This window comes from Scyliorhinus canicula, chromosome 1 (genome assembly GCF_902713615.1).
Source record: "Scyliorhinus canicula chromosome 1, sScyCan1.1, whole genome shotgun sequence".
Taxonomy (NCBI): Eukaryota; Metazoa; Chordata; class Chondrichthyes; order Carcharhiniformes; family Scyliorhinidae; genus Scyliorhinus; species Scyliorhinus canicula.
In genome coordinates this window covers 99,991,854-100,005,683 of record NC_052146.1, presented here as the reverse complement: position 1 = coordinate 100,005,683, position 13,830 = coordinate 99,991,854, and the positions used below count along the sequence as shown (strand labels likewise).

Below are 13,830 nucleotides of genomic sequence, written 5' to 3'. Positions count from 1 at the left end.
AACTCTCCATTCCCCCTCCCACCGCCGGCGGCTCCGACCGGTACAGTTCCCTATAGAAGTCCCTAAAGACCTCATTGACCTCTGCCCCCTGCCGCAACACATTCCCATCTCTATCCTTCACTCCACCAATCTCCCTAGCCGCGTCCCGCTTACGAAGCTGGTGCGCCAGCATCCTGCTCATCTTCTCTCCATACTCATAGACCGCTCCCTGCGCCTTCCTCCACTGTGTCTCCGCCTTTCTGGTGGTCAATAAATCAAACTTGGCCTGCAAGCTACGCCGCTCCCCCAGCAATCCCTCCTCCGGGGCCTCCGCGTACCTCCTATCCACACTCAACAGCTCCTCCACCAGTCTCTCCCTCTCCCTCCTCTCCCCCCTCTCCTTATGGGCTCGGATGGAGATCAGCTCCCCCCTAATCACTGCCTTCAGAGCCTCCCACACCATCCCCACCTGGACCTCCCCAGTATCATTGACCTCGAGGTACCTCTCGATACATCCCCGAACCCTTCTACACACCCCCTCATCAGCCAACAACTCCACGTCCAGACGCCAAAGCGGGCGCTGGTCCCGCACCTCCCCCATCTCCAGATCCACCCAATGCGGCGCATGGTCCGAAATCGCAATAGCCGAATACTCGGCCTCCTCCACTCTCGAGACCAGTCCCCTGCTCAAAACAAAGAAATCAATGGGGGAATAAACCCTGTGCACATGGGAGAAAAAAGAGTACTCCCGAGCCCTCGGTCTCCCGAACCTCCAGGGATCCACTCCTCCCATCTGGTCCATAAACCCCCTCAACACCTTGGCCGCCGCCGGCCTCCTGCCTGTCCTTGAACTAGAACGATCCAGTAGGGGTTCCAGCACCGTATTGAAGTCCCCCCCCATGATCAATCCCCCCACCTCCAGGCCAGGAATGCGGCCCAACATACGCCTCATGAAACCAGCATCATCCCAATTTGGGGCATACACATTAACCAACACCACCCTCTCCCCCTGCAGCTTACCGTTCACCATCACATATCTGCCGCCACTATCAGCCACAACCTCAGACGCCTCAAACGCCACCCTCTTCCCCACCAGGATCGCCCACCGGGCCCGCTTTACCACCCCATTCAACCCCCTCATGTTCCACGTAATCAGCCGGATCAGGGGGCACCCCGCCCCCCTCCCCCGTCGACTAGCCATAGCCCATCGACTGCTCGCCCCTGGCCATCACCCATTCGGCCCGTTTCCCATGGCGATAGAACCTCACCCCGATCCCCCCCCCCGAACTCCTCCCTGGCCAATCCAGCAGCAACCCGGTATTATTCCCCCCCCCCCCCCCCCCCCCCCCCCCCCAGGCTAGGACCCCTCCTAGCCGCGACTCTCCCTCCACTGTACTCCCGTGAGCCAGCTGACTTCTGCTGACCCCGGCAGCTCCCGCTCTAACTCCGACCCCTCCCGATATGAGGTCCCCCCTCCTCCCCTGCATCAGCTCCTGGGCACCGCTTCAGCGCGGGAAACCCGGTCTAATAACCACGCCCCTCGCCACCAGCTCCACCCCTCGTCCCGCAGCACGGGAAACCAGAGAAAAGCCCGCGCTTTCACATTGCCCCACCCCACCAATGCAGCTCCCAAACCGCAGTCCCAACCCAACCATCAACTCTGTACAAACAAAGACACAGATCAACCACAAACCCCAGTACCCCCCTTAGAACACAAAACCATTACCCACATCGTCCGAAAGCGAGAGAAAAAACAAAAACAAGCAGAATATCCCGCTACAGCGTAAACAATGATATATAAATAAAAAAACTCATACAGCCCCCAATCTCTAGTTCGAGTCCAGCTTTTCAGCCTGCACAAAGGCCCACGCTTCCTCCGGGGACTCAAAGTAGTGATGCCGGTCCTTGTAGGTGACCCACAGGCGGCAACATGCCGAACTTCACCTGCTTTCCATGGAGCACCGCCTTCGCCCGGTTAAACCCGGCTCTCCGCTTGGCCACCTCCGCACTCCAGTCCTGGTAGATACGCACTACCGAATTCTCCCACTTACTACCCCTCACCTTCTTGGCCCATCGGAGAACACACTCCCGGTCACTGAACCGATGGAACCGCAGGGGTCTGGCAAAGCTGACCTGACCAACTGACCGAGGCTCATTACGATCAATTTTACCTCCTCCCTCTCATCTAACCCGTACAAAACCTTTTGTTGGCGCACCTCCTCAAAGAAGCTATGCGGGTCTCCGGTGGGTTGAAATGGAGTGATTTTCGTGCAAGCGTCCCTTAACTGGGTTACCGAAAGTGGGGTGATGTAGGTGATATATGGGCCTGCTTGGTCTCTAATTCTTCTTTCTGTGGTGATCGGATTCATGGGTTTTGGGGCAGTTGTGGGGGTTGGTGCGATCTGTGCTGCTGGTGCTTTTTTTTTTGGGATGCGTGGCGGTTGCTTTTGACTCTTCTTTCTCTTTACACACATTTGCGCGCTTTCATTCAATTCTTCCCAGCCTGCCATCTCTTCCTCATCTGCCCCGAAGGTACACATAAAACCTTCTCAACAGAAAGTAGCGACTGGAGCTTATCTATCTTTCATTGGCATTTAGCGTGGTCAACGCCTTTGTTCTTTAGTGGTCTGGTGGAGCGCTCTTAAAGCTGCCTGTTAATTGGTGCATTTTTTTGTTAACTGGGTCTGAAACATAGAATTTACAGTGGAGAAGGAGGCCATTCAGCCCATCGAGTCTGCACCGGCTCTTGGAAAGAGCACCCCACCCAAGCCCATACCTCCACCCTCTCCCCATAACCCAGTAACCCCATCTAACACTAAGGGCAATTTGGACCCTGAGGGCAATTTATCATGGCCAATTCACCTAACCCGCACATCTTTGGACTGTGGGAGGAAACCGGAGCACCCGGAGGAAACCCACGCACACTGGGAGAACGTGCAGACTCCACACAGACAGTGACCCAAGCCGGGATTCGAACCTGGGACCCTGGAGCTGTGAAGCATTTGTGCTAACCACTATGCTACCAGTCTCCTCTCTTACCAAGACTGCCGCTGTGTATCTTGATAGACTTGTCGTACTGGGTATGGAAGCTGCTAAGGTGTACTATGCAAGACTGGTGGGCGCATTTAACATCAGCGATTTCCCTGTCTTTAGCGGCTAACTTCTCCCGGAATTCCTCAGCTGGGCTCGTCCTTCAGGTAGCGATCGCGGGTCCTTGAACTTGGCTCGTTGATATGCTACGGTTGGTCGCACACAGGCCGGTCCAAAAGAGGCTGGTCCCAGTGCACAGGGCTCCTTATCCTTCTCTTTCTTTCGCGCCCTTTTGGGCGGTCCTATCTCCAGATCCAATAGATCAAAAGGGTTTTAATCACCCTCATTGATCCTGGTCAGTTAGGGGGCGGATACCTCAGTGGCTGGGCGGGTCCTAGCTACCATTGTCCGAGGCAAGTCGACCTTTCCAAATAAGGGGAAGTACGCCGGTTAGTCTGCTATTGTTGTAACTCCTTGGTTCAAACTCTATTGTCCTGGGGGAAATGGTGATTGACTCTTAATGGATACAAATTTCAGTCAGGTCTGGCTTCATTGCACAATACACAGAGGCTGTGTACCTGTCTGTGTCCGAGCTGATCACAATTCCCATGGTCCTTTGCAGGTGGCCATTTTAGATGGCTACACTCCACATGGACAATTACCCAGGGCTGGGATTTGGGGTCCTGGGCTGTCGTCCCAGTGCTAACCACTGCCACTTGCCGCCCTATACCCGTCTTAGTGAAATGTACTCTATGTCGGACTGTAAATTGAAGCATTCTCATTGAAATATTAACACTCTTCCAGAAATTTTCCAGAACTTAAATTTTAGTAAGCTGGCAAGCTCTGTTTTATGGGGATAAATGCACTTCCGCTTTTGTTGTTGGTATCTTTCACCCGATTTTCCATCCTACTCCTCCTGAAAGTAGTCACTGGGAGGTATTTTTCCCCAGGGGCTAACTGCTTCTCTTTGTAGTCCCGACTCTCTCCTTCCCAGAGTGCCTTTCCATGCAAGAGATTTAACACCTGCCCTTTTATCTCCTCCCTTGTGACCATCCAGGGCCACAGACACTTTTCCAAGTGATTTATTTGTAATTCTTTCTATTAAATATGCTGTATTTGCTACTCACTGCAGTCAAGAGGGTACAACACAAATTGGGTGACCATTCAGTATGCAACTGTGACCCTGAGTTTCATGTCACCTGTAATTTTAATTCTCCACCTTGCTCCAACTCCGACCTTTCAGTCCTAGCCTCCTGTAGTGTTCCATTGAAGCGCATGTAATCTCAAAAGGCATTATCTCGTATTTTGATAAGTTACTTTAACCTCTGGACTCAACACTGAGTTCAATAATTTTAAATTGGAACCTCTGTCTATATTTTGTTTCTTTTTTTGTTGGTTTTGGCTGTTCGCTCTATTTGCTATTTTGGTGAAGTCCTACGCTATTCCCCATTTCACTTGTTTAAACCTATTACATCTCACCCTCCCTGTTCTCATGAAAGCTCATGGACCTGAAATGTCAACTCTGCTTCTCTCTCCACAAATAACTGCTCGAAATTTCCAGCATTTTATATTTTTAAACAGAATATTATCAGTCTGATGCTGCCTATTCCTGATGTCCCTCTCATACTCACAGAGGTCAGTAGATGGTGTCAAAAACAAGGTTCTTATCCAAGCCAAACTAAGACACTAGCGCTTAAGTGATGCACCAACTCTTGCCTCAACTCTCAACAAACAGGATTTAAATTTCAGAACTTCAGTCTATTGGCTTTTTATAATGCAGGCATTGCAGATGTTAAATTAAGTGCACAAAGGTTCACTGATCGCTCTTAGTCCTGCCCAGTACTTGAACTCTGTCTTGCAGAACAAAGGCAGCAGACTCATGGGAACATCACTGCCTGCACTTTTCCTTCCAAGTCATACATCATCCTGATTTGGAACTAAAACGCCGTCTCTTCCTCATAACCTTGGAATTCCCTCCCTAATAGCACTGTATGTGTGCCTACATCACTGGATGCAGCATTCAAGAATGCTTCCCACCACCATTTTCTCTAGTGGCATGAGGAATGGGTAATATTTACTGGCCTTGCCTCTGATGCCCACATTCCATGAATTAATATAGAAAAATGTACTGCATTGTCTGCTCAGTTCAGAATTATTAATCCCACATCATAATTTCAAAAGAAAATATTTAGTTTGATCAGGATGCTGACATTTAAGTTTTAAATTTTCCTACTTTTTTTCTAGAGTGCACTTATTTTCAACAATGTTAAAATCTGTGGATTCTGGGTAACACAGTGGAAGCTAGACCATGGACATGGTGAGTGGATCTTTGAAGCTGAAATCTGTAATACAGATTTTCTGCAGTTTGTAACCAGAATTGTACACAATATTCCAAATGTGGCCTAGCCAAGGTACTGTACAGCTGCTGCATGCCTTGTCAATTTTTATACTTAAAGCCTGACTGATGAAAGCAAGCATGCCATTTGCCTTTATTTAAGAGATGTTTTTATTGGCATTTTCAACATTATGTACATTGATGTTCATGTTTATTTAGTGTACAGTGTAACGCAAAAAGGTTTTCATCTTATTTTAATTTATTTAAAGATTGCTGCCATATAATTCATCGTGTCCTCCCCCCTTTCCCTAACTTCTACCACCCCCCCCCCCCCCCCCCCCCCGCCCCCAGCCCCCTTGCTATCCTTGCTGGTCGATACAGGGAGGTGCTCCCCCCTTTTCCTTGGTTCCCCCCCCACCTTCTCTTATCCCTTTGTCGACCTCAGCCCTGTTTTTTTGTGTGGATGAGTTGGGGGCGAGGGGAGAGGCAGAGACAGGTTCCCCCTACCTCAGTGTTGTTCCTCTTTGCCCATCTCAGACTCTCTGCCCCTTTTTCCCCCTACCCCCTGGGTTGTGCATCCCTGGCGTTGCACCTTGTCTTTTGTTTTTTCCCCCTTCTATACCTTCCAGTTCTCCCTCTACTGGCTGTTGTTGACCTCAAACAGGTTTTGGAACAGACCAACAAATTGCCCCCATGCAGTAACAGTAAGAAGTCTTACAACACCAGGTTAAAGTCCAACAGGTTTGTTTCAAACAGGTGAGGAAGGAGCTGCGCTCCGAAAGCTCATGTTTGAAACAAACCTGTTGGACTTTAACCTGGTGTTGTAAGACTTCTTACTGTGCTCACCCCAGTCCAACGCCGGCATCTCCACATCATGGCCCATGCAGTAAGGAAGCCTTCCTCCGACTCTCGGATGGCGTATTTTATCTTCCCCAGCTGGAGAAATTCTCAAAGGTCAGCGAGCCAGTCTGCAGCTGTGGGTGGTGCTGCTGATCACTAGTCGAGCAGGAATCTCCGGCATGCGATTAGAGAAGCAAAAGCTAGGGTGTCGGCCCTCTTCCCCATCTGGAGCTCTGGCTGTTCTGATACCCCGAAGATTGCCACATTTGGGCATGGCTTCACCGTCACCCCAACAACCTTAGATATTGCCTCAGAGAAGGCTGTCCAGAACATGTGGGTGTAGTTGGTCGGGCCCCTCTGGCACCGTTCACATTTATCCTCCACCTCCGGGAAGAACCTGCTCATTCGGGTTCTGGTCAGGTGTGCTCTGTGCACCACTTTGAGCTGCATTAGGCTGAGCCTTGAGCAGGAGGCGGTGGAGTTGGTCCTGCTCAGTGCTTCGCTCCAGAATCCCCACCCCACTTATGTCCCCAATTCATCCTCCCATTTCCATCTGGTCTATTCCAGTGGTGTTTGGGCTCTGTCTAGCAGCTGTCCGTATATCTTCCCGCAGAATTCCCCTTCTTTGCTGTCCGTGTTCTAACAGTGTGGTCTCCGGGGCCCTGGGGTATCTTACTGTCTCTTTGCGGAGGAAATGTTTTATTTGTAAGTGTCTCATTTTCTGTCCTGTCGGCAGTTCACATTCCTCCGTCAGTTCGTTCGGCGTCGCTACTCTGTGCCCTAAGTAGAAGTCCTGCGTTCCCCCGTCCTGTCACCGTTTTTTAACCGTTGCGTCTAACATGGCTGGCGGGAATCTGTGGTTACCGCAGATGGAGGCCATGGGGGACATCCCGGTCAGTCCGAAATGTTGTCTTTGCAGGCTCCACGTTTTCAGTGTGGCCATTACCACGGAGATCGATCTGTATTTTGCCGAGGGGGATGGGAGTGCTGCAGTGGCCAGGGCCCGGAGGATCATTCCCTTTCAGGAGGCCTCCTCCATCCGGACCCACTGCAAGTTGGGTTCGTGCACCCATCCCCTCACTCTTTCCAATGCTGCCGCCCAGTGGCAATATTGCAGGTTTGGCAGCGCCAGACCTCCCTCAATTTTCCTCCTTTGCAGTGTTGATTTGGGGCTCCCCCCACCACCCCCACCACCACCACCACCACACACACACACACACACACACAAATGCCATAATTAAGCTATCTAAGTTCTGGAAGAAGGCCTTGGGGATGAAGATCGGTATGGACCTAAACAGGAAGAGGAACCTCGGCCACACGTTCATTTTGACTGTCTGCACTCTCCTGACCAGGGAGACTGGGAGTGTGTCCCACCTCTATAGATCCTTTTTGACTTCCTCCACCAGGCTGGTCAGGTTCCATTTGTGGACCTGTGTCCAATCTCTGGCTATTTGGATCCCCAGGTATCAAAAATTTGTAACCTGAGAAGGTTCCGAACTCTTTTAGGATCCACATGATTGCTTTCAGTCCTTTGAGATGTACAGGAGCAGGTCATCCACATAGAGTGAGACTCTGTGCTCTGTGTCTCCTCTCTGGATGCCCATCCAGTTTTTCTAACCCTGTGGGGCTATCGCCAGGGGTTCGATTGGTAATGCAAACAGGAGAGGGGACAGTGGGCATCCTTGCCTTGTGCCTCTTTGTAGCTGGAGGACTTCAGAGCTAGTGGTGTTAGTTTGAACGCTCGCCTTGGGAGCGTTGTATAGGAGTCACACCATGGCAGTGAATCCTGCTCCTAGCCCAAACCGTTCTAGCACCTCGAGGAGGTACCTCCATTCGACTTTGTGTCCAGGGAGATGATCACCTCTGGTGTTCTCTCCCCAGGAGGGTCATTATTGCGTTCACCAGCCGCCTGATGTTCACAGTGAGTTACCTACCCTTGACAAAGTCCATGTGGTCTTCAGCGACCACCTCCGGTACGGCATTCTCCAGCCTTTTGGGCAGGACCTTTGCGAGTATTTTTGCATCCACATTCAGCAGCGAAATAGGTCTATATGATCCACATGCCGTCGGGTCTTTGCCTTTTTTGGGTGTCAGTGAGATTGTGGCCTGCGCTAGCATAGGAAGCAAAGTGCCCCTTGTCAGCGAGTCTGTGAACATGTCCTTAGATGTGGGGCCAAGGCCGGTGCAAATCTTTTGTATAAGTCCAGGTCCCAGCGCCTTCCTGCCTGCATCAAGCTGATTCTCTCCATGATTTCTCCCAGATGTATTGGTGCTTCCAGCTACCCTCGTCTGTCCTCCTCCACAACCGGCATTTCCGGTCCGTCGAGGAATTGTTTCACCCCCGCGTCCCCCTCGAGGGGGTTCAGAGTTGCACAGTCCTCGGTAGAAGGTCTCAAATGCTTGATTGACCTCTTTTGGTTCTGCTACCAGTCTGCCTCCGCCATCCTTTACCTGTGCTATTTCCCTCATGGCTGCCTGCTTCCTCAGCTGGTGAGCCAGTAGGCAGCCAGCCTTTCTCCGTGTTCGTAAAATGTCCCCCGTGTCTGGCAGAGTTGATAACACTGCTTTCCACGTAGATAGCAGGTTAAAGTCCATTTGTAGATTTTTCCTCTCCGCCAGTAGCTCTACGATCGGGGTCTCGGAGTACTTTCTGTCTACCTCCAAGATGGAGTCGATCAGCTGTTGCCTGGCTTCCCTCTCTTCCCTATCTCTGCGTGCCTTGTAGGCTATTATTTCCCCTCGGATCACAGCCTTTAGTGCCTCTCAGAATGTGGAAGGTGAGACTCCCCTGTTCCTGTTGTTAGTGACATATTTGCCTATGGCCTGTGATATTTTTTGGCAGAAGGTCTTGTCGGCCAGGAGGTCTGTGTCCAGCCTCCGTGTGGGGCGTTGGGCAAGGCCCGTCTCCAACCTCACATCCACGTAGTGCAGAGTGTGGTCGGAGATGACTATCATCGAGTACTCCGCTCCTGTAATTCCTGGAAACACCAATTTCCCTGCTGCAAAGAAGTCTATACGGTTATATACCTTGTGCAGTTGTGAAAAAAACTATAATTCTTTCTCTCCCAGGTGCAGGAACCTCCACGGGTCCACCACCCCATCTGCTCCGTAAATGCTCCCAGTTCCTTAGCCATGCCTGTCTTTTTCCCCGTTCTGGGGTTTGATCGGTCGGTCAGTGAGTCCTGTACACAGTTAACGTTGCCCCCTGTAATCAGTCGGTGTGTGTCAATGTCGGGGATTTATGCCATGGTCTTTTTTATAAAGCATGTGTCGTCCCAGTTGGGTGCGTACACTAGGACATCGCTGACTATGACATAGCACCCCCCTGGGTCCGTAACTGTCCTAGTTTCAGTAAATCTGGTCCTCTTGCTGATCAGTATGGCCACTCCCCTAGCCCTCATCCCTTCGCATGAATGGTACGTCTGTCCCACCCAGCCCTTCCATAACAGTAATCTTCTCTTCTCCCTCAGGTGTGTCTCCTGCAGGTAGACTGTCCGCCTTCAGGCTTCTCACGTGGGTGTAGATTCTGTATCTTTTCACTGGACCGTTAACTCCCCTTACATTCCAGATGACTATCTGACCCCCTTGTCCTGCGGGATCAACCATACTTACCTGGTGAACGCGCCCCTGCACGTCGGGGTGTCCCTTTGTTAGGGGCTGTTCAAAATGGCCGCGGTCGCCGCTACCCCCATGAGGTCAGGCCCCTGCATTCTGGCATTTCCCTTTGTCCTTGGGGCACCCAACATGGCCACCAACTGTGTGAACACCTTGTGGGTGCGCCCCTGCACTCCAGGAACCCTCCAAAGTGACTGCTTGCGGCAGCATCTTGATTCCTCGGCCTGTAGCATGCCTGCTGAGGCCTGTGTCTGTCACGTTGCTAACCATTTCCTATCCTTCTGCCCTTTTTCTGTTCTGTGAGTTTCCCCCTACCCTCCCTATCCCCCTTCCCTTTCCTCCCGCCTGTATTCGCCCCCCCCCCCCCACTTTCTGTCCTGCACCCCCCCCCCCCCCCCCCCCCCCCCCCGCGGCCAGACGCTCCCTCTCCTCTGCAAGGTGCGCTACAGCCCCCTTTGCTGCTTGACTGACCGTGCTCTCCCTCCCTGCTAGTACTGTGACTCCCCTCCATGGACTGGTCTCACCCTGCCTCTGTTCTATCTGCCCGTCTCCGTTTCCTTCCTCGCTCCTCACCTGTTTCCCCTATCCTCGCTTCCCTCTCTCTGTCCTTCTTTAGTACGAGAACGAGGCAGTGAAGTCCCGCGCAAACACAGAGTCCATGCAACAGATCTTGGCCCTGTGTCATCCTGTTGCTGCGTCTGTTCTTTTTCTAGATTGTTGGTCTTCACAAACTCCTTGGCCTCCGCTGGGGTGCCGAAGTAATGTTCTTTTCCTTTATAGGTTACCCAGAGCCTTGCCAAGAACAACACGCTGAACCTCACCCCTCTCTTGTAGAGCACCGATTTCACCTTATTGAATTCAACCCTTTTTTTTTGCGAGGTCAACCCCAGTGTCCTGATAGATCCTTATTCTGTGTCCTTCCCACGAGCAAGGCTTTGTCTGTTGGATCCACCTCAGGATCTTTTCCCGGTCCTGGTACTGGTGCAACTTCACAATGATCGCTCTCGGCTGCTGCCGCCAGGATCGTCGTTTCCTGGGCTTCCACCTTCTTTCCCAGGCCGTCTATTGTGCGCTGGAGGCAGCCATCACTTCCATCACCACCTCCTTCACCACCTCTTTCCTCACCACCTGGAGTTCCATTTTGATTGCCTCCCTCATGTGAGCCAGTTCTTTTTTTTAGGAATGTCTGCCATCAATCCCCCGGTGTAGTGGAGGGCACCACTGCCTGTTTGGGCCGCCGGTCGTCCCCTCTCTTGTTTCGCCGGGGCCTCTGCCTCGCCTCATGCGTCCACTGGCCTGGCTGCTCACCGCTCCTGCCACTTGCTACCACTTCTACCTTCTCGCCGGCCCTTTGAACTGCCGTTTGCCAGAATCTTCCGTTCTACTTATTCGCCACTAGTGTCTTTTGAGTTTTTAGGAGTTTTTTTGGGTGGCTTTTTGAGACAAGAATCCTGGAAAATTTGCTATTTTGGGTCGGATTGGAAGGAGAGCCACCTGATGTGCGTCCGCTCAGCACATCACCACCACCAGAAGTCCTGTATGCCTTCTTGACTGCCTCATCCGCATGCGTTGCCACTTTCAGTGATCTGTGGGCCTGTATACCCAGATCTCTCTGCCTGTCAATACGCCTAAGGGTTCTGCCATTTATTGTATAATTCCCACCTGTATTAGGCCTTCCAAAATACATTACCTCTCTGTCCAGATTAAACTCTATCTGCCATTTCTACGCCCAAGCCTCCAACCAATCAATCTAGTTCCTGTTGTATCCTCTGACAATCCTCCTCACCATCCGCAACTCCACCAAACTTTTTGTCAGCCTCAAACTTACTAATCAGGCCAGCTACATTTTCCTCCAAATCATTTATATTTACTACGAACAACAAAGGTCCCAGCACTGATCCCTGTGGAACACCACTAGTCACAGCCTTTCATTCAGAAAAGCACCCTTCCACTCTACCGTCTGTCTTCTATGACCAAGCCAGTTCTGTATCCATCATGCCAGCTCACTTCTGATCCCGTGTGACTTTACCTTTTGTGCCAGTCTGCCATGAGGGATCTTGTCAAAGGCTTTACTGAAGTCATGTAGACAATATCCACTGCCCTTCCTTCATCAATCATCTTCGTCACTTCCTCAGTAGACTCGATCAAGTTAATGAGACACCGCCTCCTGTCACAAAACCATGCTGCTTAGCGCTAATAAACTGAAGGTTAAGCATTGAACAGATTAATTATTTAATCTTTCTATTTTATTTTGCAATGTAGTTCGTTTGAAATAATGTGAGATTTTCAAAGCAAACTGACCTCATAATGTCAGCTCAATAAATAATAGATTTAGTTAGATTTGCAGTTTCTCTAATACTTTTAATGCAATTAATTACCTGTTGCATCTATAGAAACAGTAACAGTAATGCCTAACACTATGTTTCATCTGTTTTATGTGTTGCAACTCCAAGTACATATAGAAAATAATACTCTCAGGCATTTTCCTCCTGAGGATTAATTTTCCTCTAATTCAAAACCCAAAGAAGAGTTCAAATCTTTAATTCTGAATCAACCTTAGTCTTACAAATATAACCCTTAAAATGGGCACCAGTGTCATTTCTAGCCCTGTAAAAATGCCACTACGAATGTATTCACTGTCTTTTAACGGTTTGTAGGATGTTTAGAAAGTTTTTTCACTGCTACATTCTAAGTGTTGCAAATGTTCACTACCGGGATCATGGCTAAATTGGCTTTAGATGTGGCAGTCACTCTTGTAGGATGAGGTTTTAATACGTTCATGTCAATTCCAGCTTTGATCATGGTGTGACATATCCATCTAGCTATGGTGCCTGTGGTCATTCTTTTGTGGTGTTATGAAACTGACACATGTATTTTGTATTGTTTCGAAGGTGTTCAGTACAAAGAAAATATTCTCGCAATTGTTTGTAGACAGTTAAATATGGGTATGATGAGTATGCCTTCAACAGAAGTTGACAACCAGTTCTCCCTGATTTGCTCTACTTCACAAGATCATTCACTGGAAAAATAAAAGACGTGCCGTTTTTTGCATATTGCTCATGTCTGGAAGATGCATTGTCTGCTGACACTGTGCAGATACCCAAGCAATTAACATATATGTTTTCATTGTCACTTCTTGAAGAGTGAGTGCGAAACAGGCAAAAGCGTTTGGAGCTTCAGTCCACCACAGGCTTTATATCCTAGGACATACTATATCTTGGCACAATTGGTTTGAAGTTATACGCACCTTTCATAAAATGAGTGACTTGTGGATGTGAGTCCAACGTATGCCCATCTGGCAATACAATAAAAAGCAAGACTCATTTTGCTCTATTCATGGTAGTACATAGTGCAACATGGTAGCACAGTGGTTAGCACTGTCACTTCACAGCGCCAGGTTCCCAGGTTCAATTCCCGGCTTGGGTCACTATCTGTGCGGTGTCTGCATGTTCTCCTCCTGGCTGCGTGGGTTTCCTGCGAGTGCTCCCGTCTCCTCCCACAAGTCCCGAAAGACATGCTGTTTGGAGAATTAGACATTCTGAATTCTCCCTCTGTAAACCCGAACAGGCGCCAGAATATGGCGACTGGGGGATTTTCACAGTAACTTCATCGCAGTGTTAATGTAAGCCTACTTGTGACAATAAAGGTTATTTATTTATTAAAAAGATTATTTACTTATTTATTAGAGCCCAGTCTGAAACCATGAGGTTAAAAGTTCCTAACCATTTTCCACAGATGTTTGCAGTGGATTAATTTGTTGTTTACTGCAAAAACCTATCCATTACTTGATGTAAGAAGTGTAATGCTTCCTAGTTAATGGTCTCCAGACAGATAGAATGATGTCAGCTCTCGTCTTACAGGTTTTCCTGATAATCTGCAGGACTTAAAGTTTGGGTGCTTATAAAGCAGGTGGCGTTGTTGAAGTAGTCAGAGAAATTAAATATTTAATTATTGGAAGTATCATTGATTCTTGCACAAGTAAATTCCACAAACTTGCAAACAATGGCTGTGTTGACCCTCTCGGAATTATC

At 49.6% G+C, this 13,830-nt stretch overlaps 1 protein-coding gene across 9 annotated transcripts in view; it reads left to right on the top strand.

Moving 5' to 3' along the window:
- Positions 1 to 13,830, top strand: part of mecr (mitochondrial trans-2-enoyl-CoA reductase) — a 361,687-nt gene that overhangs the window by 268,770 nt on the left and 79,087 nt on the right. For 7 of the 9 annotated variants that reach the window (XR_005460537.1, XM_038796363.1, XM_038796367.1 and 4 more), the window contains one exon: positions 5,254 to 5,326. Coding sequence is in view for 8 of the 9 variants with exons in the window: in XM_038796363.1 (XP_038652291.1) it covers positions 5,254 to 5,326 (73 nt within the window). In the remaining variant the exon portion in view is untranslated. Of the gene's footprint in view, positions 1 to 5,253; positions 5,327 to 12,690; positions 13,218 to 13,830 lie in introns of those variants that run through there. The other 2 variants (XM_038796352.1, XM_038796365.1) reach the window with 2 other exon arrangements.